General features: G+C 40.3%; 1 protein-coding gene and 1 pseudogene across 1 annotated transcript; both read right to left on the bottom strand.

Annotated features, from left to right (window-relative positions):
• Nucleotides 1-9,270: 9,270 nt before the first annotated feature.
• Nucleotides 9,271-18,905, bottom strand: LOC133614175 (UDP-N-acetylhexosamine pyrophosphorylase pseudogene; annotated as a pseudogene).
• Nucleotides 18,906-20,030: 1,125 nt separating this feature from the next.
• Nucleotides 20,031-25,635, bottom strand: nup88 (nucleoporin 88). Its single transcript, XM_061972347.1, has 2 exons — nt 25,132-25,635; nt 20,031-21,816 (listed from the first exon to the last, which is right to left on the bottom strand). The coding sequence occupies exons 1-2, from the start codon at nt 25,570-25,572 to the stop codon at nt 20,116-20,118; spliced, it is 2,142 nt and encodes a 713-aa protein (XP_061828331.1). The 5' UTR covers nt 25,573-25,635; the 3' UTR covers nt 20,031-20,115.
• Between the last annotated feature and the right edge of the window lies 1 nt (nt 25,636).

Here is a 25,636-nt window from a genome sequence, read left to right as displayed (position 1 = left end):
CACTTTTGACGTGTTTAGGTCATTGTCAGGTTGGAACACCCAACTGCGCCCAAGATCCAACCTCCGGGCTGATGATTTTAGCTTGTCCTGAAGAATTTGGAAGTAATCCTTTTTCATTGTCCCATTTACTCTCTGTAAAGCACCAGTTCCATTGGCAGCAAAACAGGCCCAGAGCATAATACTACCACCACCATGCTTGACGGTAGGCTTGGTGTTCCTGGAATTAAAGGCCTCACCTTTTCTCCTCCAAACATATTGCTGGGTATTGTGGCCACACAGCTCAATTATTGTTTCATCTGACCACAGAACTTTCCTCCAGAAGGTCTTATCTTTATCCATGTGATCAGCAGCAAAGTTTAGACGAGCCTTAAGGTGTGGCTTCTGGAGCAAGGGCTTCCTTCTTGCATGGTAGAGCCTCTCAGTCCATGGCCATGAAAAACACACTTGACTGTGGACACTGACACCTGTGTTCCAGCAGCTTCCAATTCATTGCAGACCTGCTTGTTGGTGGTTCTCGGTTGACTCTTGATCATCCTGACCAATTTTCTCTCAGCAGCAGGTGATAGCTTGCGTTTTCTTCCTGATCGTGGCAGTGACAAAACTGTGCCATGCACTTTATACTTAAGAACAATTGTCTGCAAAGTTGCTCTTGGGACCTTAAGCTGCTTTGAAATGGCTCCAAGTGACTTTCCTGACTTGTTCAAGTCAATGCTTCGTTTTTTCAGATCTGTGCTGAGTTCCTTTGACTTTCCCATTGTGGTGTTTGTAACCGAGTCTAATGACTGCATCACATGAGCCCTATTTAAATGGACTCAGAGAAGTCAACAGGTGTCGTCAATCATAATCACTCATGTGAAGTTAAGAGGCCATGAAGCTCATTTGATTTGATTGTAACTTTTCTACATCACCAAAACTGATCATGTATATTGCAGTATTTATACTTCGGACCCAGCAAATTTTCTCACATTTTCAGTAGACCCATAATAAATTCATACAAGAACCAAACTTATTGAAATTGTTGAAAACTCAAGACAGTAATGAAATTATGTCCTTCACAAGTGTATGTAAACTTTTAACCACGACTGTATATACGTATATAAATATATGTATGTATGTATGTATATATATATATATAATATATATATATAAACAAACATGCATCAGTCAAATATGGACATGAAGCCACAGACAACTGCACTCCTGAGTGCCCCAACACAGTTGCAGCAATACACAAAATCAGACAAAAGGCTCATCAATTATCAAGCTTTCAATTACTTTTCTATTGGGGTTAAATTTCCCATCAGTCTCTTTTACATATTTTATGAAACCACCCCATACTTCACAGAACAACCATTCAATGTCAGTCTAATGTTCTCCAACTGAAGGAAAAAAAGACTATCTCTAATCCAGCGGGCGTGCTCACAATGTGTATTTAAGAAAAAACTATTCTTTATTGTTTTTAACATAACAACGTCAACTAATTAATTAGTATTTTCGGTAACTATTTTTTCCACCTATGTTTGGTAGTTATTTCAATGTAATTACCCCGAGAGGGACAAGCAGTAGAAAATGGATGGATGGATATGCAGTTAATTGTTTATAAAAAATCCACAATACTAAAAAAAATGTTTCTGAAGTTTGCATGTAATTTCTTAATTACATTTTTAAAACACAATACAATTTGATACCTAATTTGATCAAACAGTCCATTATTCATGTAATGTCAAAAATAAATAATATGAACCACCAACAATTATTTTCTGCAATTCATTGGTCTGCTGCAGCGCCCCATAGTGGCTGTTTGAGTGTGGTGCAGCTGCGGAAAAGTGGGCCAAAATCTTGCAATTTAACTTTTTTAGATACATTAGTATTAGAAATATAGTTTTTATTGTAAAAACAATAACATGAATAAAGGTAGGCTGAAAAGGACGCTTAGCCCACAGAGAAAGAATGTTTGCTATTACCTCATTAAGATGTCATTGTGCACATTATGACACCAACTTGTTTATAAGAAGTCTGAGTAGTGAATACATACAAACCCCAAAAGCAGTGAAGTTGTCACGTTGTGTAAATGGTAAATAAAAAGAGAATACAATGATTTGCAAAACCTTTTCAACTTATATTCAATTGAATAGACTGCAAAGAAACTGAGAAGTTATTTTTTGCAAATAATTATTAACTTAGAATTTAATAGCAGCAACACATTGCAAAAAATTTGTCACAGGGGCATTTTTACCAGTGTGTTCCTTTTAACAACACTCAGTAAAGGTTTGGGAACTGAGGAGACACATTTTTGAAGTGGAATTCTTTCCCATTCTTGCTTGATGTACAGCTTAAGTTGTTCAACAGTCTCCCTTCTCATAATTTAGGCTTCATAATGCACCACACATTTTCAATGGGAGACAGGTCTGGACTACAGGCAGGCCAGTCTAGTACCCGCACTCTTTTACTATGAAGCCACACTGTTGTAACATGTGGCTTGGCATTGTCTTGCTGAAATAAGCAGGGGCGTCCATGGTAACGTTGCTCGGATAGCAACATATGTTGCTCCAAAACATGTATGTACCTTTCAGCATTAATGGCGCCTTCACAGATGTGTAAGTTACCCATGTCTTGGGCACTAATACACCCCCATACCACCACAGATGCTGGCTTTTACACTTTGACCCTAGAACAGTCCAGATGGTTATTTTCCTCTTTGGTCCACACACCACAGTTTCCAAAAACAATTTGAAATGTGGACTCGTCAGACCACAGAACACTTTTCCACTTTGCATCAGTCCATCTTAGATGAGCTTGGGTCCAGCGAAGCCAGCGGCGTTTCTGGGTGTTGTTGATAAATGGCTTTGGCTTTGCATAGTAAAGTTTTAACTTTCACTTACAGATGTAGCGACCAACTGTAGTTACTGACAGTGGTTTTCTGAAGTGTTCCTGAGCCCATGTAGTGATATCCTTTACACCAGGGGTGCTTTTTCTGCAGGCGAGCTACTTTTCAATTGATCAAGTCGTGGGGATCTACCTCATTCATATATATAATTTATATTTACTTATTTATGAAATATATGTTTTTGTTAACAAGTTAAAGGTGTTTAATGATAATGCAAGCATGTTTAACACATATCAAATCAAATCAAATCAACTTTATTTATAGAGCACATTTAAAATTTACCACAGGGGTAGCCAAAGTGCTGTACAATGAACAGGTTAAAAGATAAAACGAGTACCGAGCAAACACAACACAATACAAACAGAACACGATAAAAAATAAATAATTAAAATAGAATTAATAAAAACATAAAAACATAAAAACAGGATCACAGCAGGTGTATTATGGGGCGCCATTGCAGGATGGATATCACTCAGTGTTAAAAGCCATGGAATAAAAGTATGTTTTTAAGAGAGATTTAAAAACAGGAAGAGAGGAGGCTTGTCTAACACTCAGGGGTAGGTCGTTCCAGAGCTTGGGAGCAGCAACGGCATATAGTTAATATTGTTAAAAAAGTAAAGGTGTTTAATGATAATACAAGTATGTTTAATACATATAGTTAATATTGTTAACAAGTTAAAGGTGTTTAAAGATAATGCAAGGATGTTTAACACATATAGTTAATATTGTTAACAAGTTCAAGGTGTTTAAAGATAATACAAGCATGTTTAACACATAGTTAATATTGGTAATAAGTTAAAAGGTGTTTAAAGATAATACAAGCATGTTTAACACAAATAGTTAAGTTAAAGGTGTTTAATGATAATACAAGCATGTTTAACACACATAGTTAATATGGTAACAAGTTAAAGGTGTTTAAAGATAATGCAAGCATGTTTAACACATATAGTTAATATTGTTAACAAGTTAAAGGTGTTTAATGATAATACAAGCATGTTTAACACATAGTTAATATTGTTAATAAATTAAAGGTGGTTAAAGATAATACAAGCATGTTTAACACATATAGTTAATATTGTTAGCAACTTAAAAGGTGGTTAAAGATAATACAAGCATGTTTAACACATATAGTTAATATTGTTAATAAGTTAAAGGTGTTTAAAGATAATACAAGCATGTTTAACACATATAGTTAATATTGTTAACAAGTTAAAGGTGTTTAATGATAATACAAGCATGTTTAACACATATTTAATATTGTTAATAAGTTAACGGTGTTTAATGATAATACAAGCATGTTTAACACATATAGTTAATATTGTTAACAAGTTAAAGGTGTTTAATGATAATACAAGCATGTTTAACACATATAGTTAATATTGTTAATAAGTTAAAGGTGTTTAAAGATAATACAAGCATGTTTAACACATATAGTTAATATTGTTAACAACTTAAAGGTGTTTAAAGATAGTACAAGCATGTTTAACACATATAGTTAATATTGTTAACAAGTTAAAGGTGTTTAAAGATAATACAAGCATGTTTAACACATATAGTTAATATTGTTAACAAGTTAAAGGTGTTTAATGATAATACAAGCATGTTTAACACATAGTTAATATTGTTAATAAATTAAAGGTGTTTAATGATAATACAAGAATGTTTAATACATATAGTTAATATTGTTAACAAGTTAAAGGTGTTTAAAGATAATACAAGCATGTTTAACACTGAGTTAATATTGTTAATAAGTTAACGGTGTTTAATGATAATACAAGCATGTTTAACACATATAGTTAATATTGTTAACAAGTTAAAGGTGTTTAATGATAATACAAGCATGTTTAACACATATAGTTAATATTGTTAACAAGTTAAAGGTGTTTAATGATAATACAAGCACGTTTAACACATAGTTAATATTGTTGATAAATTAAAGGTGGTTAAAGATAATACAAGCATGTTTAACACATATAGTTAATATTGTTAGCAACTTAAAAGGTGGTTAAAGATAATACAAGCATGTTTAACACATATAGTTAATATTGTTAATAAGTTAAAGGTGTTTAAAGATAATACAAGCATGTTTAACACATATAGTTAATATTGTTAATAAGTTAACGGTGTTTAATGATAATACAAGCATGTTTAACACATATAGTTAATATTGTTAACAAGTTAAAGGTGTTTAAAGATAATACAAGCATGTTTAACACATATAGTTAATATTGTTAATAAGTTAACGGTGTTTAATGATAATACAAGCATGTTTAACACATATAGTTAATATTGTTAATAAGTTAAAGGTGTTTAATGATAATACAAGCATGTTTAACACATATAGTTAATATTGTTAATAAGTTAAAGGTGTTTAAAGATAATGCAAGCATGTTTAACACATATAGATTCCTTTCTTTCATGAAGACAAGAATATAAGTTGGTGTATTACCTGATTGTGATGACTTGCATTGATTGGAATCAGACAGTGGTGATGATAACGTCCGCATTTTCGAATGGAGGAGAAAAAAAGTCCTCTTTGCTGTCCAATACCACATGAAAGTGGTTGCTTTTTGGCATCTTATTTATCCAGCTTCCGTACTCCTTTGTATACACTTTACAAGAAATACATTGTCGGCAAACTCCGTAGCTTGCTAGCTTGTGCACGCCAGCTTTCTGAGACTCTTGTTTTGTTAGCCCAACTGTGCAACTGTGCAGTCGGTATTTGGAGTTTTGACGACAGGTACGGCGCCAGAGTCTGTTGAAATAAAGTGTTTCTCGCCTTCCTGTCGGTAATTTTAATGAGCTGGCAGCAGCCAGCGTCATCTCAGAAGACCCTCAGGTGCCGTGAATGTCAATCAAGTGACGAAAGTGACGTCATAGTGAAGATTTATGATCGCTCATTTTTAGGACTATTTTTTTTAATGCCTGTCTGGTGATCGACTGACACACCCTCCGCGATTGACCTGTAGCTCGCGATCGACGTAATGAGCACCCCTGCTTTACACACTGATGTCACTTTTTGATGCAGTACCGCCTGAGGGATCGAAGGTCACAGGAATTCAATGTTGGTATTCAGCCTTGCCGTGATTTCTCCAGATTCTCTGAACCTTTTGACGATATTACAGACCGCAGATGGTGAAATCCCTAAATTCCTTGCAATAGTTGGTTGAGAAATGTTGTTCTTAAACTGTTGGACAATTTGCTCATGCATTTGTTCACTAAGTGGTGACCCTCGCCCCGTCCTTGTTTGCCACTTGTGCCAGCTTTTTTGAAACATGTTGCAGGCATCAAATTCCAAATGAGCTAATATTTGCAAAAAATAACGTTTTCCAGTTTGAACGTTAAATATCTCATCTTTGCAGTCTACTCAATTGAATATAAGTTGAAAAGGATTTTCAAATCATTGTATTCTCTTTTTATTTACCATTTACACAACGTGACAACTTCACTGCTTTTGGCTTTTGTACATATAAAAATATATATATATTCTCTCCCAAATATTTGACTTGTGTTTGCAGGCACGTGCTCCAGTCTAAAAGTGATTCTTTATCACACAAGACATGGTTGGATGTCTTCATGCGACCACCACAATGGACATTAAATAAACAGGCGGTTATTTCAGTGTGTGGAGAACACAATCCTACAATTTGTATCAGTTCACCTCCTGTGTGAGAGTGCATGGCTCTTCTCTGCATAAAACAAAAACAACGGAACACATTGTGAGCAACAACAACAATACTTTCATCTAAGGAGTACCATCATTTTCATTTTTTGTGTTTTCAATGGTTAATGTACAGTAGTGGTCAAAAGTGTGCATACACTTGTAAAGAACATCATGTAATGGCAGTCTTGAGTTTCCAATCATTTCTACAACTCTTATTTTTTTGTGATAGAGTGATTGGAGCACATACTTGTTGGTCACAAAAAACATTCATGAAGTTTGCTTCTTTTATGAATTTATTATGGGTCTACTGAAAATGTGAGCAAATATGCTGGGTCAAAAGTATACATACAGCAATGTTAATATTTGCTTACATGTCCCTTGGCAAGTTTCACTGCAATAAGGCGCTTTTGGTAGCCATCCACAAGCTTCTGCTTGAGTTTTTGACCACTCCTCTTGACAAAATTGGTGCAGTTCCGCTAAATGTGTTGCTTTTCTGACATGGACTTGTTTCTTCAGCATTGTCCACACGTTTAAGTCAGGACTTTGGGAAGGTCATTCTAAAACCTTCATTCTAGCCTGATTTAGCCATTCCTTTACCACTTTTGACGTGTGTTTGGGGTAGGGGTGTAACGGTACACAAAAATATCGGTTCGGTACGTACCTCGGTTTAGAGGTCACGGTTCGGTTCATTTTCGAAAACAACAAAATATCAATTTTTGGGTTATTTATTTACCAAATTTGCAAAATTTTCCCAAAAAAATATTTTTCTTAGTGGAATATTTAATGTCAAGTAATGGGAACCTTGGATAGGTCAATAATTCATAATAACATTGATTTTGATTCAATATTATGTTTTGAGCAATGACAGTTTGAAAGAAAGAAAAAACAGCTTTGTTTTATTAGTCAACATTGCAACTTTTTCTAAATTACATTTCACCTTTAAGCTTTTTTATTTCACGTTTGTTATATTTTTGTTTATTTTAATAGTATTTTTAGAATGTGCCGTGGGCCTTTAATGTGCCTCCGGGGCACATTTTTGACACCCCTGCTATAGATAATAAAAAATTAAATCTGATAAATCTATGGATAAAAAGCAGAGACTGGCGACGCATGCGCGTTTATCATAACTCTCTCTCTCTCTCTGTCCCTCCCTCACCAATGCTGCTGTGCGCACAATTTGTTTTGTTTTTAACCCCTTCTTAACCCTGAACGTACATTGAAAATACACGCAACCCTAACTCAAAATGCCGGACATTTGAGGCATTTAAGAAACTCCGCCCTGACAGCTCCGCAAAAGAGGACATGTCCGGTGAAAAGAGGACGTATGGTCAGTCTATCCTGGCTCATTAGCTGCTAGCATGCCGTGTGTTGTGCCTCAGTGTGCATTGTTTACACAACGTGCGTTACGCTACTTAATATGTCCGTACCGAAACGGTTCAAAACAAATACACGTACCGTTACACCCCTAGTTTGGGGTCATTGTCCCTTTGGAACACCCAACTGCGCCCAAGACCCAACCTCCGGGCTGAGGATTTTAGGTTGTCCTGAAGAATTTGGAGGTAATCCTCCTTTTTCATTGACCTATTTACTCTCTGTAAAGCACCAGTTCCATTGGCAGAAAAACAGGCCCAGAGCATAAGTGTATGTAAACTTTTGACCACAACTGTACCTACACTGCTCGACTATATACGACTCTTGTACTTGGTATCGTTAGTCGATATTTGTACAGATCCACCCATTTGTTTACAATTAGGAGCGCTAGCTTGCAGTGAGCTATTGTACCCTCCTACGGTGTGTAGCGAAGCATGTTTAGCTATTCCTCGTCCTCCAGTGGTAATGGTACATGTAAGAAACTGACTTTATTTGTCGCCATGGAGCATACTTGCCAACCTTGAGACCTCCGATTTCGGGAGGTGGGGGTGGGGTGTGGGGGGCGTGGTTAAGATATATATATATATAAAAAATATTTGACTTTCAGTGAATTCTAGCTATATATATATATTTTATTACATATATATATATAATAAATTATTATTTATTTATATATATATATATATATATATATATATATATATATATATATATATATATATATATATATATAAATAAATAAAAGAAATACTTGAATTTCAGTGTTCATTTATTTACACATAAACACACACATAACACTCATCTACTAATTGTTGAGTTAAGGGTTGAATTGTCCATCCTTGTTCTATTCTCTGTCACTATTTCAGAACACACACATTATACAAATATACATTATAAAATCAATAAGAAAACGGGAGCTCTAATTTGGGAGTCTGAATTAGGATCAGAAGTTCCTATATAAACATTGCGTACTCAAGTCGCCATTTTGTATTGATTACTGCAGCTGTGCACTGGATTCATTCACAAACACAAACTACAACTCACAAACACTTTAGAGTTAGGCTCCACCATCAGAATGTGTACTTAAACTTATAAAGATCACATGGATATTATTCAGTGAGTTGATTCACCAAAACTAACCTGTTATACAGGAGGAAAAAGCACACAGGACGTTTCAATTATTCACAGACTGGTCGCTCTCATCAGAATGACAAGACACTTCCGGTCTGCAGGTGATAGCATTCAATTGGGAAGAAACGCCCTACTGCCCCCTACTGACCAATGTGAATACTGATAAATGTGGAATGACAGCTCCAAAAACGAATTCAAACCACAAAATAAAATAAATAAATCAACACAAAAATGTGACACATTATGGGTGGGTCACATATGCATGTACAGTAGATGGCAGTATTGTCCTGTTTAAAAGTGTCACAACATTGCTGTTTACGGCAGACGAACTGCTTTACGTAGACGAAATGCTGTTGTTGTGTGTTGTTACCGCGCTGGGAGGACGTTAATGAAACTGCCATACAATAAACCCACATAAGAAACCAAGAACTCGCCCTCGATCATTAGCTGTTTAAATTGTGGGAAAGCGGACGTGTGAACAGGTTGTCAACACGTCACTCAGGTCCGCATGGAGCTGGAGGGGGCGTGGCCTCCAGCTCCGCCTGAATTTCGGGAGATTTTCGGGAGAAAATTTGTCCCGGGAGGTTTTCGGGAGAGGCGCTGAATTTCGGGAGTCTCCCGGAAAATCCGGGAGGGTTGGCAAGTATGCCATGGAGGCGAGGATTAGTGACTTAGAAGTAGCTAAAACACAGTGGAGGGACAAGGACTGTGCGGTGCATAGCTTCACCTTTATCGTTATTTGAAGCGTCCATTCTCTATCTTCTGTCTCCACTTGTAAGTGCTCTGTGTGTGTGTTGACTCACATGCGCCTGGGCTCATATGTCATGTATATGAAACAAAAACATTCCGGTATTTTTCAAAGGGCGGTTTAGTAATCCATTAGATTATTTCCCGTCCCTGACCAGCTGGTGGACGCCGCTCTCGTCAATGACCAGCGGTGACTGAAACTCTCGATCCTTCACCAGCGCTCGGATGCCTTCTCCGGCGTATGACACCAGCGGCGAGACCTCGCATTTGATGGGCAGGTCGCTGCTGTCCTTCAGGCTGGGTATGGCAGGTAGGCGGGTGCCGTTCTCGTCAATAAAGTGACCGCCGGCGTTCAACACCCAGCGGTGGTGGAGGGACATGAGGGCGTGTCTGGCGGTTGTGGGCGTGTCCCTCCCGTCTTGGCGGTCGGCGTTCTTCAGCGGGGAGAACTCGTCCTCCCTCAGCACCTCGTACACCACAAAGGTCTCGGCAAACTGGAAAACGTCAAAGACAAACTTTTCCATTTTGATTCCGTTTGGTTTGTCCGGCGTGGAGAGTCGACCTCTGTGGTCCACAAAGGGGATCTTCTTCTGGGCCACGTGGTGCTGAAGACTGGGTTCATACTTCTCCACCACGTCTTTGAGAAAGGAGAAGCTGAAGAAGTGGTTGGCTATGTTCCCAGCGTTGAACAGCAGGCGTCCGTCGGCGCCTCTCTTCTGGGCCGTTTCCATGGCGATCTCGCTGTACTCCACCACCTGGTATTTGCCGTCCACTTTGCAGACCACGCCCACCGCCTCTGTCGGGTGGCTTTTCTCCACCACCTTGGCGCCGCAGTCGGCATGGTGCTGCACGCAGAATCCCAGGAACGCCGGGTCGGCGACTTTGACCAGGATGTTGTCCACGCAGTACACGTGGATGCACTCCACGCTCCTCTGATGCATGTGCTCCAGGACGCCCTGGTTCTTCAAGGCTCGGTACAGACCTCCGTTGCCGTCCGGAGCCATGGACACTTTGCTTTTGCTCTCCAGGATCATCTTGCCCTGGTGGTCCATGGCGGGCAGCATGCCCTGCCGGAAGAACATCACGTTGTTCTTGTCCAAGCCAAAGTAGTCATGGCGAGAGAAGAACTCCTCCGTGGAGTCCATGGTCCTGCTGCTGGTCATGATGTACCATGGAATGGAAGACTTGCTGTGCAGCGTCTCCTCAGCCAGCTGTTGGAGCTTCAAAATACGCTCAGCCTGCACTTGAAAAAGTGTTTTACGGGACGGCAGCCCCACGTCAAACATCCCTTTTGGGTACGGAACTCCCAGTCGGCTTCCTTGACCGCCCGCCAGCAGCACGACCGCTACTTTCCCCTGGGAGATGCACTGCAGACCCGTTTGCTCCCAGCTTTTCACGCTGGTCTCGTCCCTCGTCACGCTCCCCAGCACCTCCCGCGGGACAGGCGCCATGCGGCCGTCCATCTTCTCACCGCTGCTGCGGGACACGTCCGTGGCCTTCCTGAAGAAGCCGTTGATATCCTGGAAGTCTATTCCTTGAAGGTCGAGGGTCAAGCCCGCTCGCTCCTCGGGGCTCAGCTGGTCCCAGAACCGCAGGAGGTGAGACTGCTCGGCCTCGGCCAACCTCTGGAAGAGTCCTCTGGCGTCCATGTTCGGCGAAGGAGGCGTTTGCCACACTAAAACACACCTTAGAGTGTCACTTCTGTGTTCACGTGAAAGAAAAGCTCCTTCTGGTTCTCAGCCGGACTACTCCAGAGCAGGGCTTCTTCACCGCACAACTTTGTCACCACTCAAATATTAACACGGAATTAGCAATCTTACTCTTGATTTAATTGTGTTTAATCTAACCTACTTACAGTTACAGGATAAATATTGTCAGATGATATGAAATTATGTGTTAATCACAAAGATTATTATCAAGGCTTAGGTCAGACTAATTACTAAAAATAAATACCGCTACTAGGGTTGTCCCGATACCAATATGTATTTTGATACTTTCTAAACAAAGGGGACCACAAAACATGTCATTATTATCTTTATTTTAACAAAAAAATCTTAGGGTACATGAAACATATGTTTATTATTGCAAGTTTGTCCTTATTAAATAAAATAGTGAACATACTAGACAACTTGTCTTTTAGTAGTAAGTAAACAAACAAAGACTCCTAATTAGTCTGCTGACATATGCAGTAACATATTGTGTCATTTATACACCTATTATTTTGTCTACATTATGAGGGACGAACTGTAAAAATGTATTATTAATCCACTTGTTCATTTACTGTTAATATATGATTATTTTAGAGTGCCATCTCCGGGTTGGGGAGGAGACCTTGCCCCAAGTGGAGGAGTTCAAGTACCTCGGAGTCTTGTTCACGAGTGAGGGAAAAATGGATCGTGAGATCGACAGGCGTATCGGTGCGGCATCTTCAGTAATGCGGACGCTGTATCGATCCGTTGTGGTGAAGAAGGAGCTGAGCCGGAAGGCAAAGCTCTCAATTTACCGGTCGATCTACGTTCCCATCCTTACCTATGGTCATGAGCTTTGGGTTATGACCGAAAGGACAAGATCACGGGTACAAGCGGCCGAAATGAGTTTCCTCCGCCGGGTGGCGGGGCTCTCCCTTAGAGATAGGGTGAGAAGCTCTGCCATCCGGGGGGAGCTCAAGGTAAAGCCACTGCTCCTCCACATCGAGAGGAGCCAGATGAGGTGGTTCGGGCATCTGGTCAGGATGCCACCCGAACACCTCCCTCGGGAGGTGTTTAGGGCACGTCCAACCGGTAGGAGACCACGGGGAAGACCCAGGACACGTTGGGAAGACTATGTCTCCCGGCTGGCCTGGGAACGCCTCGGGATCCCCCGGGAGGAGCTGGACGAAGTGGCTGGGGAGAGGAAAGTCTGGGCTTCCCTGCTTAGGCTGCTGCCCCCGCGACCCGACCTCGGATAAGCGGAAGAAGATGGATGGATGGATGGATGGATGGACGGATGGATGGATATGATTATTTTCTGTTTAAACATGTTCTATCTACACTTCTGTTAAAATGTAATAATCACTTATTCTTCTCTTCTTTGATACTTAAAAATAGAATAGAATAGAATTGAAATTACTTTATTGATCCCTGGGGGAAATTCAGCACCACAGTTTGCTCACAATAGACAATAATAATAAATAATATAAATAATATAATATATTATATATATAATATATGAATAATATAAATATATTCTACGTATATTCTACATTTAAGTGCAGTCAAGAAGGAACATGTGCATTATACAGTCTGATGGCTGTCGGTATGAAGGTAAAAAGGTCAGCATTATCCTCCTTAGGAGCAATTTGTTTATTTTGAGTCTGCACAAACACTGACGACTGTAAAATAGTTGTATATCTTTCCACATTTTACATGAAAAACTTTCAAAATATATTTTTCCATGTTCATCTTCTTAAATTTGCTTGATTTGCCCAGTATGTTAACATGTTAAACTTATCTTTAGTTTTTAGTACAACTGGCAGGTTAAAAACTATATTCTTTTTTTTTTTAAATTATAATAGAGATCGGTTGATGTATTATTATATTATATTATATTATAATATATTATATTACGATTATTATAATTATCACGGTACTGTTGAATGTGCTCAAAAAGTACACACACATTAAAATCTTTTAGCCAAGTTTTTTTATGACTAAAATGAATAGCAACACAACATACTTTCTTGGAAGAGGAAACATTATATATTTTTCTGGCTAAGAGACATATTTCTATTTGTGTTGTGTTGTGAGCGTTTAAAAAAAAATGTTTTTATCAAATGCAAATTGGGCAATATCTTCCAGTGTACGATACTGCGTGACTTCACTTTCTGTTGAAGATCGTCTGTTTCAGTAAAGATCAGACCTGGGCAAAATACGGCCTGCGGGCCACATGCGGCCCATTAAGATTTTCAATCCGGCCCGCCGGACGTTCTACATTATATTTTGACCTTTAACAACAAAACTGTAGCCGCCATTATGACGTGCAGTGATATTTTTAAATGACCGCAAGTCTTGAACTATAGAAAGTATTTCAATGGTCGAAATCTGCACTTTCGGGTGTTGTAGGAGTTATTACGGTAAGCTATGTCACAGCAGCTAAGACGAGGAACAAAGCAGAGTGGGCGGGGTTTGTTTTCAGAGCAGCCAGCCCAAAACGCGTGTGTCAGGAACAGATGCGGCGAGATAATATATCATATTGTAGGTGTTTATCACACTTTGCATTCATATTTTGCTGTTTTTTTACATGTTTTGCTTGATTGTAAAAGATACAAAACAATCGAGGAGCTGGTCTGAAAAGTAAAAGAGGAGTGATGTTCGTAAGTTGTTAATATTCAGTGTTTTATTGTTCATAGTTAATATTGTAAATCCCACTTTCTTTATTTTCATGTACATTTTGGGTGTCCCATTCAGTAAAAAACTGTAAAATTCCATTCCGTTTTTTTGAGGTGGTCTGTAGAATTAATTGTGACTTTTGGTATTAGTGTTTCTGTACAGCAGATTTTTACAGCTAAATGTGTATATATAATTTATACACACATACACATTGGCCCCCCAGACACATTTTATCTCTCCTAAGAGAGATACCTAAAGTCAAAATATTTGCTCAGCTCTGCTATAGATCGATCACTGTGTGCTAATGTGAATACTGTATCATAGTTGTTTAGACAGTAATGCGTTTATGCAAGTTTAGATTGGGCTATGACATTTCTTAAGGGGGAAAGACGGTAATGTCTCTTGTTTTCATATTGGCATTTAAGCTAGGTAGCGAGCTAACGGTCTAGCATTATATCAAAGTGTGGTCATCAATCACGTTCTTTTGATCATAAAAAGTTATTACGGTAATAATAACTGCCGGGAGTTTTACTGTTGTTATCAATATCCCTTAAAAATACACAATTGGGTTTTTTGCAGTCCTATTCTCAATTTACACTAACATGCAATCACATTTTTGAGGAGTTTAATCTATGTTTTATCTAAGTACATGGCCTTGAACATGGTGTGTGTGTGTGAAAATAAATCGTCATTCACATTTTTTGCAGCCGTAGTATTATCCCTTAGCAAGATACAATATCATAAAAATACTTTGTACCTACTCTGTATATAAAATGTATATACCTGAAGAGTCTTGAAAGACAGCTGTGAGCCCTCAGGATGTTGCTCCCGGTCTAGGGTTTACATCAGATGACGAACTGGACCTGCTTGGAGAGAAACAAGTTCACACAGACAGGAATATAACGTTATTCGATAAAATACATGATTGAGACAATATTGTACTTCCATTAGCTACAGTGCAAACCATACAATCTAGGGTTGTACGGTATACCGATACTAGTATAGTATCGCGGTACTAATGAATCAAAAACGGTACTATAATCTGTTTGAAAAGTACCGGTTCGCCATATTTTTTTTTTACAGACATCACGGCGTCATCACATTGCTGGTTTTACGATCGGAGGAGCATGTTCGGCAGCGCACATACACAGAGTACTTACAAGCAGACACAGTGTGTAGACAGAAAAGGGAGAACGGACACATTTTGGCCTAAAAAGTAAAGATAAAGGTGAAGTTATAACACTGAGACACCCACAGGAAGCAGTGCTTCAAGACATGGCTAGCTAGTTAGCGGCTTATGTCCATCCGCAATCGGCAGTGTTTTAGCTACTTCTAAATCACTAATCCTCGTCTCCATGGCGACAAATAAAGTACGTTTTTTACAAGTCCTGGAGGACGAGGAATAGCTAAACATGCTTCACTACACACCTTAGGAGGATATAATAGCTCACCGGCGTCACAATGTAAACAAATGCCATGGGTGGATCTACACCTGACATCCACTGTAATGATACCAAGTACAGGAGTGTAAGAGTGAAACATATTTTTTCCTCTTAAATTCATATAATATTCATAAACTCAGGAAATGCGTGCCTGTACACATGAGAACTTAAATGACGACCAATGTATGATCCTGTAACTACTTGGTATCGGATCGATACCTAAATTTGTGGTATCATCCAAAACTAATGTAAAGTATCAAATAACAGAAGAATAAGTGATTATTACATTTTACCAGAAGTGTAGATAGAACATGTTGAAATGGAAAATAAGCAGATATTAACAGTAAATGAACAAGTAGATTAAAAATATTTTTTACAGCTTGTTTTTTATAATGTTGACAAAATAATAGAATGACACAATATGTTGTCTAGTATGTTCACTATTTTATTTAAGGATAAAATTGGTCTTCGATTGCAATAAGACACATATGTTTAATGTACCCTAAGATTTGTTATTAAAATAAAGCCAATAATTAAACTATTTTGTGGTCCCCTTTGTTTAAAAAAGGATTGACATACATCTTGTTATTGGTACAAAAATATTGGTATGGAGACAACACTAATACAATCTTACTTCCAACAACATTGCAGCTTCAAAGAACAACAAGAGACACTTACAGTAGAGTACTGGACAGTCGGCTGGGATCCAGGATGTTTTATTTTATTTTAAGATGTGTAGCGAAGCGTGCTTTGATATGCTCCCTTTTAACGAAACTGTCCTCGGAGAAGTGGCGATGATGCCAGATAAATACCAAATAAAGTACAGCCAAATAATAACACAGCCCATAGCATCGAATTTATTTATATACCATCGTTGTCGTCGAAACGACGTGTCCACGAGGACGCGGAAGTAAATAATGAAATTCTACGGCAACACCAAAGGATCATTCATCCATTCAATCGTTGCTCAGCGGAAGTGACGTCATTTAAGACGGCTTCATTAGTTTACAATGGCGCTCGTCCGCAAATCATTGCTTAATTTGATTTAAAACATAACAGCCTACAGCAACGAATTTATTTATATACGATCGTTGTCGTCGAAACGACGTGTAAATAATGAAATTCTACGGCAACGCCAATGGATCATTCATCCATTCAATCGCTGCATAGCGGAAGTGACGTCACTTAAGACGGCTCCATTAGTTTACAATGGCGCTAGTCCGCAAATCTCTGCTTATTTTGATTAAAAAATGACACAGCCTACAGCAACGAATTTAATTATATTCCATCCTTGTTATCGAACCGATGTGCCCAAGAGGACGCGGAAGTAAATAATGAAGTTCTACGGCAAATCCAATGGGTCATTAATCCATTCAATCGCTGCCCAGCAGAAGTGACGTCACTTAATACGGCTCCATTTGTTTACAATGGCGCTAATTCGCAAATCATTGCTTATTTTGCTTTAAAATAAGCTTCTATATTGTTAAGTATTCTGCCAGTTAGGCACTAAATAGAGACAAGGGTCTAATCTAATGAAAAACGGGCAAAATTATGCATGGAAATCAACTGATATAACGTTCATTCATAATCATTCATTCATTCATTTTTATTTATCTCCTTCATTGATGTGCATCTTTGATCGATAGACAATTATACCTCAATTATACAATTATACATTTACACACCAATGCCTGAGAAGGAGCAGGATGAAGAAAAATCTTATATTTTCCTGCACCCTTCAACATAATACGTAGTCTTACTTAATGGATATCATATAAACCAACAATTACATCCAAATATAATGAAAACAAGCAAAAAACACACAAAAAAACACAAGAGCAAAACTTCATGAAGTACAAACCGAACAAAAAAGAAGAAGTAACAAACCAAGCAAAACCAGGCAAAAAAACAAGTAAAATAATAAATATAAAGCAAAATGTAAACACTTATGGCTGTCCATATGATCTTATTGTTCTGTCTTTATATATTTTTTTCAATTGGAATATATTTTTACAGTCTTTTATCTCTTTGTAAAGAGAATTCCACAGTTTAACCCCCACCACTGATATACACATTTGTTTTAAAGTTGTCCTTGAATACTGATGTTTGAAATGACCTTTTGTTCTATGCTCTGTATACTCAGAAGTGATGACAAACATTTTTTGTAAATTTGCTGGCAATGTTTTACTTTTAGCCTTAAACATAACACATAATGTCTGTAACTTTACTAGCTCCTGTAGTTTCAATAAACCAGAATTAATAAATATGTAAGTGTGTTCTAAGTAATCTACTTTATGAATAATCATTATAGCTCTTTTCTGCACAATGCCTTTATGTTACTCTTATGTGTGTCCGCCACACTTCCACACAGTAGCTGATATATAGCAATATAAGTGCACAATACAATATACGCATTGCCCTATAATCAAACACACATTTTACCTTATTTTGGTCATTACTCCATTCAATCGCTGCCCAGCGGAAGTGACGTCACTTAATACGGCTCCGTTTGTTTACAGTGGCGCTCGTTGATTGATTGATTGAAACTTGTATTAGTAGATTGCACAGTACAGTACATATTCCGTACAATTGACCACTAAATGGTAACACCCGAATAAGTTTTTCAACTTGTTTAAGTCGGGGTCCACGTAAATCAATTCATGGCTCGCAAATCATTGCTTATTTTGATTTAAAATAAGCTTCTATATTGTTAAGTATTCCGCTAGTTAGGCACTAAGACAAGGGTCTAATCTAATGAAAAACGGGCAAAATAATGCATGGAAATCAACATATATAACGGACTTAACCCTTAGTGTTGAAATAAAACACTGTATTGGGGTAACCTAACAATAAAGACACATAAACAATGTGCAGTACAAGGAACATTAGTAACAGTGTAAATACAAATATGACTGTAGCAGAATGACGCACACATTTGAATCCCGTATAGAAGCGTATATGTAAAAAATATAACTTTAACTTGTTCAAATGTGGTACAATTAGTTGTATTTTGTCGCATATCGTTGTAGTTATGTAGATGTAAATGTTGTGAGACAACCTTTCGCGGTCTAATTAGTCCGTTGCTCAGCAACAGGTGGACATGAGACGCTTACCGGCTTCCTTTAGCGCTTGGAAAGTGGGCGAAGAAGACATTTCCTAGCGGTGTTGGTCGGAGGTTTAAGCCCGGTGTGGGTTTCCTACAGTTTAATAACTGCGTATGTCGTTAAATGTTTACTTGTATACTTGACAACATTCCTCGTGTTTATTTGCTCTGACGGCGTAGCCATGTTTCCAAGATGGCGGTTAATACGCATGCGCAGTTGTCAAACTTTTTTTTACAACTTTGAGGCAAAACCCGGAAGTCCTAAGGCGAGCGTTTGAGGGCAAATACAGTATTTAGTGTTCAAACATCATTATTAAGTCAGTTTTGTCTTTTCAAATACAGTAAAAGCCTACTTCATGGCTAGGATGACTGATAAATGTTCATATAAATTAGCAGTGTTTTTCAACCACTGTGCCGCGGCACACTGAGATACAGTCTGGTGTGCCGTGGGAGATTATCTAATTTCACCTATTTGGGTTAAAAATATTTAATGCAAACCAGTAATTATAGTCTGCAAACGATGTGTTGTTGTTGAGTGTCGGTGCTGTCTAGAGCTCGGCAGAGTAACCGTGTAATACTCTTCCACATCAGTAGGTGGCAGCAGGTAGCTAATTGCTTTGTAGATGTCGGAAACAGCGGGAGGCAGCATGCAGGTAAAAAGGTGTCTAATGCTTAAACCAAAAATAAACAAAAGGTGAGTGCCCCTAAGAAAAGGCATTGAAGCTTAGGGAAGGCTATGCAGAACGAAACTAAAACTGAACTGGCTACAAAGTAAACAAAAACATAATGCTGGACGACAGCAAAGACTTACTGTGGAGCAAAGACGGCGTCCACAAAGTACATCCGAACATGACATGACAATCAACAATGTCCCCACAAAGGATAAAAACAACTAAAATCTTCTTGATTGCTAAAACAAAGTAGATGTGGGAAACATCGCTCAAAGGGAGACATGAAACTGCTATAGGAAAATACCAAAAAAAGAGAAAAAGCCATTAAAATAGGAGCGCAAAACAAGAACTAAAACACTATACACAGGAAAACAGCAAAAAACTCCAGATAAGTCAGGGTGTGACGTGACAGGTGGTGACAGGACACCTACTTTGAGACAAGAGCTATATTGATGCATGCTTGGTTATGCTTTAAAGTCATACCCAACAATTGTGACATCGACTTTTTACTGTCAACTGAGTTTCGTTTTTTAATTATGTCTGCTGGTGGTGTGCCTCCGCATTTTTTCAACGCAAACAATGTGCCTTGGCTCAAAAAAGGTTGAAAAACACTGAATTATAGGACTGCTAATAATAAAGACAAAATCTTTATTTTTACAAAATGTTTACTTGAAAAGCGAACAAAAATAGTTGTATTCATTCTGACAGGAAGTATAAAGGTTCACTTGGGACTCAGGTGCTGTACAAGTCGGAGCTCCTCATGGCGATGAGGCAGGACATCTCCTTGACCATCTTCATCATGGACACTATCTTCTGTCCCTCCTCCAGCAGGACCTCCTGGACCACCTTCTTCTGCTGGGCGCTGAGCAAGATGGTGGGCCTGGGAGCCGGCGCGTCCTTGTCCACCTGCGTCTTCTGGTACTCCATCTTCATCTTCACCTGCTTGATGCAGATGTCCAGTTGCTTGAGCTGGTCGCCCATGGCCTGCAGCTCCTTCCTCATGTCCTTCTCGCTGTTGGACAGCACGGGCAGGCGGCTCTGCGTGCTGCCCAGGACGTTCTTCAAGCGCTCCATGACGGCCTCCTGGCGGTACTTGGCGTCTTCGTACTTGTCCGCCAGCCTCTCCGCCGCCTCTCGCAGGGTCTTCCTCTCCTGGCGGCACAGCGCCATCTCCTCCAGCTGCTTGTTCTTCTGGTCCTGGAGCAGCTTGACACGTTTCTGCAGCTCCTCGCGGGCCAAGTCCTGCTTCAGGACGTACTCCTCGCGGAACACCTGCGTGGCCCGGCTCAGCAGCTGCAGGCACTCCTGGGGCGAGGGCGACGTCTCCTTGTCCCCGGCTTTGAGCAGGAGGGGGTTGGTGGCGCTCCGAGCCAGGATGTTGCGGATGTGTTGATCGAAAGAGTTCCCCGCTAGCCCCCGTAGCGGCGAGTTGGCCGAGCCCAGGCCGGACTGTGTGCACATCAGTGGAGGCGAGGGCGGGCGTATGGCGCTGAGCAGGGGCAGGATGATGCACTCGTAGCTGCTGGTGATGCAGATCATGGTGGTCCCCAGGGAGAGGTCGGACACGATTAAGAAGCCTTGGATGGGAGCGGACTGGCTGGAGGGGAGCGGTCGGGTGCACACGATGTGTTCCACGATGCAGCGCCTCTCCGCAGACAACTCCGACAGACTGTTCTTGTCCTCGTCGCCGGCGTGGAGGTAACTCTGCAGCTTGCTGACCCAGATGAGGCCCACGCTGTGCACCCCCGCCTCGTGGGTGCAGTGGTAGCGCTGCTGGCACAAGGGGTCCCGGTGCAGCCGGATGGGGCACGTGAAGTCCAAATCCTGGGGCTCGTCGTCCTCCCCCGTGGCCACCTTGAGGGTGAGCTCCAGCTCCACGCACTCGAACACGTAGAGGGCCGGCACGGCGCCCCCGCCCGGCGCCCACTTCGGCGTCTCGTCGTCGTCCTCCGACTCCAGCACGACGCAGTGGTACAGCGTGCCCGTCTCCGTGGCAATGACGAGGATGCTGGGCACGCAGGGCAGGCAGAGGATGGCGCAGGCGTCGTAGCCGTAGTTGTCCTCCGCCGCCGGGTACATGGGGAGCGGGCCCACGCGCTTACTCACGCTCACGGCGTTCATCCGACTGGTGTAGCACAGGTAAGTCTCTCCGTTCTCGTAGAGGATGTACAGAGGGTGGTAGGGCCCCGCTTTGACCACAGACATCGGGCCAAAGTCAAAGCCCACCGCTATCTCACCCAGGGATGCGGCGTAGGAGCGGGCCGGGGGGCGCACGCTGCTGTCGTCGTCAGACTGCGACACGGGCACCACTTTGACCGGACAGTCGGGAGACTTCAAGCTGTAGAAGCGAATGGTGTTGTCCGATGTGAGCAGGACCAGCAGCGGCTCCTCCGTGTCGCCGGGGTACCAGGCCGCCTGCCGCAGACTCACCGACTGTTTTGATTGATTGATTGAAACTTTTATTAGTAGATTGCACAGTACAGTACATATTCCATACAATTGACCACTAAATGGTTTTTCAACTTGTTTAAGTCGGGGTCCACGTTAATCAATTCATGGTACAAGTATAGACTATCATCATAATACAGTCATCACACGAGTTAATCATCAGAGTATATACATTGAATTATTTACATTATTTACAATCTGGGGGGTGGGTTGGGATGAGGAGAGTTTGGTTGATATCAGCACTTCAGTCATCAACAATTGCATCATCAGAGAAATGGACTTTGAAACAGTGTAGGTCTGACTTGGTAGGATATGTACAGCGAGCAGAGAACATAGAGAGTTCAGAAAGCATAAGAACAAGTAAATACATTTGATTATTTACAATTGGTTCTTTACAATCTGGGGGGTGGGATGTGGAGGGGGGAGAGTGTTAGTCAAGGGTTGAAGTTGACTGGAGGTGTTCTTTTAGTGCGGTTTTGAAGGAGGATAGAGATGCACTTTCTTTTACACCTGTTGGGAGTGCATTCCATATTGATGTGGCATAGAATGAGAATGAGTTAAGACCTTTGATAGATCGGAATCTGGGTTTAACGTGGTTAGTGGAGCTCTCCCTGGTGTTGTGGTTATGGCGGTCATTTACGTTAAGGAAGTAATTTGACATGTACTTAGGTATCAGGGAGGTGTAGCGAATTTTATAGACTAGGCTCAGTGCAAGTTGTTTTACTCTGTCCTCCACCCTGAGCCAGCCCACTTTGGAGAAGTGGGTAGGAGTGAGGTGTGATCTGGGGTGGAGGTCTAGAAGTAATCTGATTAGCTTGTTCTGGGATGTTTGGAGTCTAGATTTGAGGGTTTTGGAGGTGCTAGGGTACCACGAGGTGCAATCGAAAAAGGGTTGAACGAGAGTTCCCGCTAGAACAGGCCTGGGCAATTATTTTGAGTCAAAATAATTGTTGCCCAGGCCTGCCATAGTAACTAATTAGATGACCATAGTAAATAATTAGATTACCATAGTAACTAGTAGGGGTGTGGGAAAAAATCGATTTGAATTCGAATCGCGATTCTCACGTTGTGCGATTCAGAATCGATTCTCTTTTTTTTTTTTATCGAATTTTTTAAATGTATTTATTTTATTTTTATTTATTTTTTTATTAATCAACCCAACAAAGCACTACACAGCAATACCATAACAATGCAATCCAATTCCAAAACCAAACCCGACCCAGCAACACTCAGAACCGCAATAACCAGAGCAATTGAGAGGAGACACAAACACGACACAGAACAAACCAAAAGTAGTGAAACAAAAATGAATATTATCAACAACAGTATCAATATTAGTTACAATTTCAACATAGCAGTGATTAAAAAGCCCTCATTGAAATTATCATTAGACATTTATAAAATAAAAATAAAAAAAACAGTGGCTTGACAACACACTGTGTCCAATATTTTCACAAAGGTAAAATAAGTCATATTTTTGGTTCATTTAATAGTTAAAACAAATTTACATTATTGCAATCAGTTGATAAAACATTGTCCTTTACAATTATAAAAGCTTTTTACAAAAATCTACTACTCTGCTTGCATGTCAGCAGACTGGGGTAGATCCTGCTGAAATCCTATGTATTGAATGAATAGAGAATCATTTTAAAAATCAGAAAAAAAATCGTTTTTGAATCGAGAATCGTGTTGAATTGAAAAAAAAAATCGATTTTGAATCGAATCGTGACCCCAAGAATCGATATTGAATGGAATCGTGGGACATCAAAAGATTCGCAGCCCTAGTAACTAGTATATCATGCAAAAGCGCCGATTTCAACCATGGAAATACTTTGTATAGTTCAAGACTGACGGTCATTAGAAAACATCCCTGCACACATACTTGCCAACCTTGAGACCTCCGATTTCGGGAGGTGGGGGGTGAAGGCGTGGTCGGGGCTGGGGCAGGGCGTGGTTGGGGGCGTGGTTAAGAGGGGAAGAGTATATTGACAACTAGAATTCACCAAGTCAAGTATTTCATATATATATATATATATATATATATATATATATATATATATATATATATATATATATATATCCTGAAAATATGCAAACAAAACTGTGTTTACATAATTGATACTTCAAACTTGCATAAATAAATATTAAGGAATATAACATAACTTGGCTTCTGAGAGCTTCAAAATGTAATGAATAAAATGCTAAAGTTGTTGATAAACAAGCAATTATTTTAATAATTAAATACGGTCATTTTAAATGAATTATTATGATAATTTAAATGAATTATTTCAAATATGTTTATTTTTATGTATAATTCTATGGCTGGATGTAATAAGATCATCGGCCGCCCTCTCCCCTCTCTGACGGACATCTACACCTCCCGCTGCCTCAACAGAGCCAGTGCCATCATCAAGGACAGCACCCACCCTGGCTCTGACCTGTTCCACCTGCTGCCCTCTGGGAAGCGCTACAGGTGCATTAAAACCAAAACAAACAGGCTAAAGAACAGCTTCTTCCCCAGGGCCATAACCATCCTGAACGGACTGCCCCATTGTCCCTCATAACTGCCTTCTCTTCGGTGCAATAACCCATTCCACCAACCACCCTGTTTTTTTTTCATGTATATATTAATTTCACACCATATTCATTGCACTTCTACATTTTTTATATATTTGCACATTGTTTTTCTAGCATGCACACATCGCACTGTATGGAATGGCCTCAATCTTGTTACCTTGCGTAATGACAATAAAGCTGATTCTGATTCTGATAAGGAGTCAGAAAAAATACAAATAAAAATACAATTAATTTTGATGTTTTTAGCAAAATATAGTAAAAATGTATTTAGTTTTTTTTTTTAAAATTAATAAATATATTTATTTTTAGGTAAGATAAACATAATAATACAATTTATCTCTAGTCTGGATGATTTATTTCTTGTCACCCTGTTGTCCTCCCGTCGTGAAAAAAGGCTGTCCTCACTCAGGTCCGCATGGAGCTGGAGGGGGTGTGGCCTCCAGCTCCGGCTGAAAATCGGGAGGTTTTCGGGAGAGGCACTGAATTTCGGGAGTCTCCCGGAAAATTCGGGAGGGTTGGCAAGTATGCCTGCACATCATAATGGCAGCTACAGTTGAAAGATCTAAAAAATATTATTTGGGAATGTCCGGCGGGCCAGATTGAAAAGCTTAAAAACAGGCCTTAATTTGCCCAGATCTGCGCTAGAATCTTCAATGTGCTTTTGTTGACCAGAGCGGAGATTCTGTAGAGAAATCTCGTTGGTTGGTTGACCTTTCTGATTACCTGCGAGCTGGTGAAGAAGCGCTCGGCCACCGGCGTGGTCTTGCAGTTGATGCGGTTGCTCCCGCCCTCGAACTCGGACCTCTTGCCCCAGCGCTGGGGGAGCTCCAGCACCGAGACTCCTCGGCTGCCCACCAGCGCGACGTGGTCGTGCGAGGGGCTCAGCAGCAGCTGGCACACCGGGAAGCGAGGCGGGTTGATGCACAGCAGCGTCTGGTAACCGTCGCGCTCCTCCGCCGCGTTCAACTGGCGCAAGCTCGTCGTGTAAAACACGCGGTCCACGTCGTCCCACACGAAGAAGTCCCCACATAAACAGAAGGTGAGGTTTTTAGCCACCGCCCGTTCGTTCCCTTTGGGTTCCGAGTCCATCTTGTCGCGTATTTTCTTGAAAATGTCATGATTCGGTAAGCCGCTCAGCCAACGGTCTGCTGCGAACGCCGCCATCTCGGTCTCTCGATCCGTTTCTAGGGGGAGAACCACTTCCTGGTTACGCTGTCGTTTTTACGAC

The sequence above is a fragment of the Nerophis lumbriciformis genome, linkage group LG17, assembly GCF_033978685.3.
Source record: "Nerophis lumbriciformis linkage group LG17, RoL_Nlum_v2.1, whole genome shotgun sequence".
In the NCBI taxonomy this organism is placed as follows: domain Eukaryota; kingdom Metazoa; phylum Chordata; class Actinopteri; order Syngnathiformes; family Syngnathidae; genus Nerophis; species Nerophis lumbriciformis.
This window is presented reverse-complemented; position numbering and strand designations above follow the sequence as displayed.

Coding starts and splice junctions, on each gene's coding strand:
- nup88 (XM_061972347.1), bottom strand. CDS start 25,572: ATGGCGGCGTTCGCAGCAGACCGTTGGCTGAGCGGCTTACCGAATCAT. Junction 21,817..25,131: donor GCTTCTTCACCAGCTCGCAG/GTAATCAGAAAG, acceptor CAATCAAAACAG/TCGGTGAGTCTGCGGCAGGC.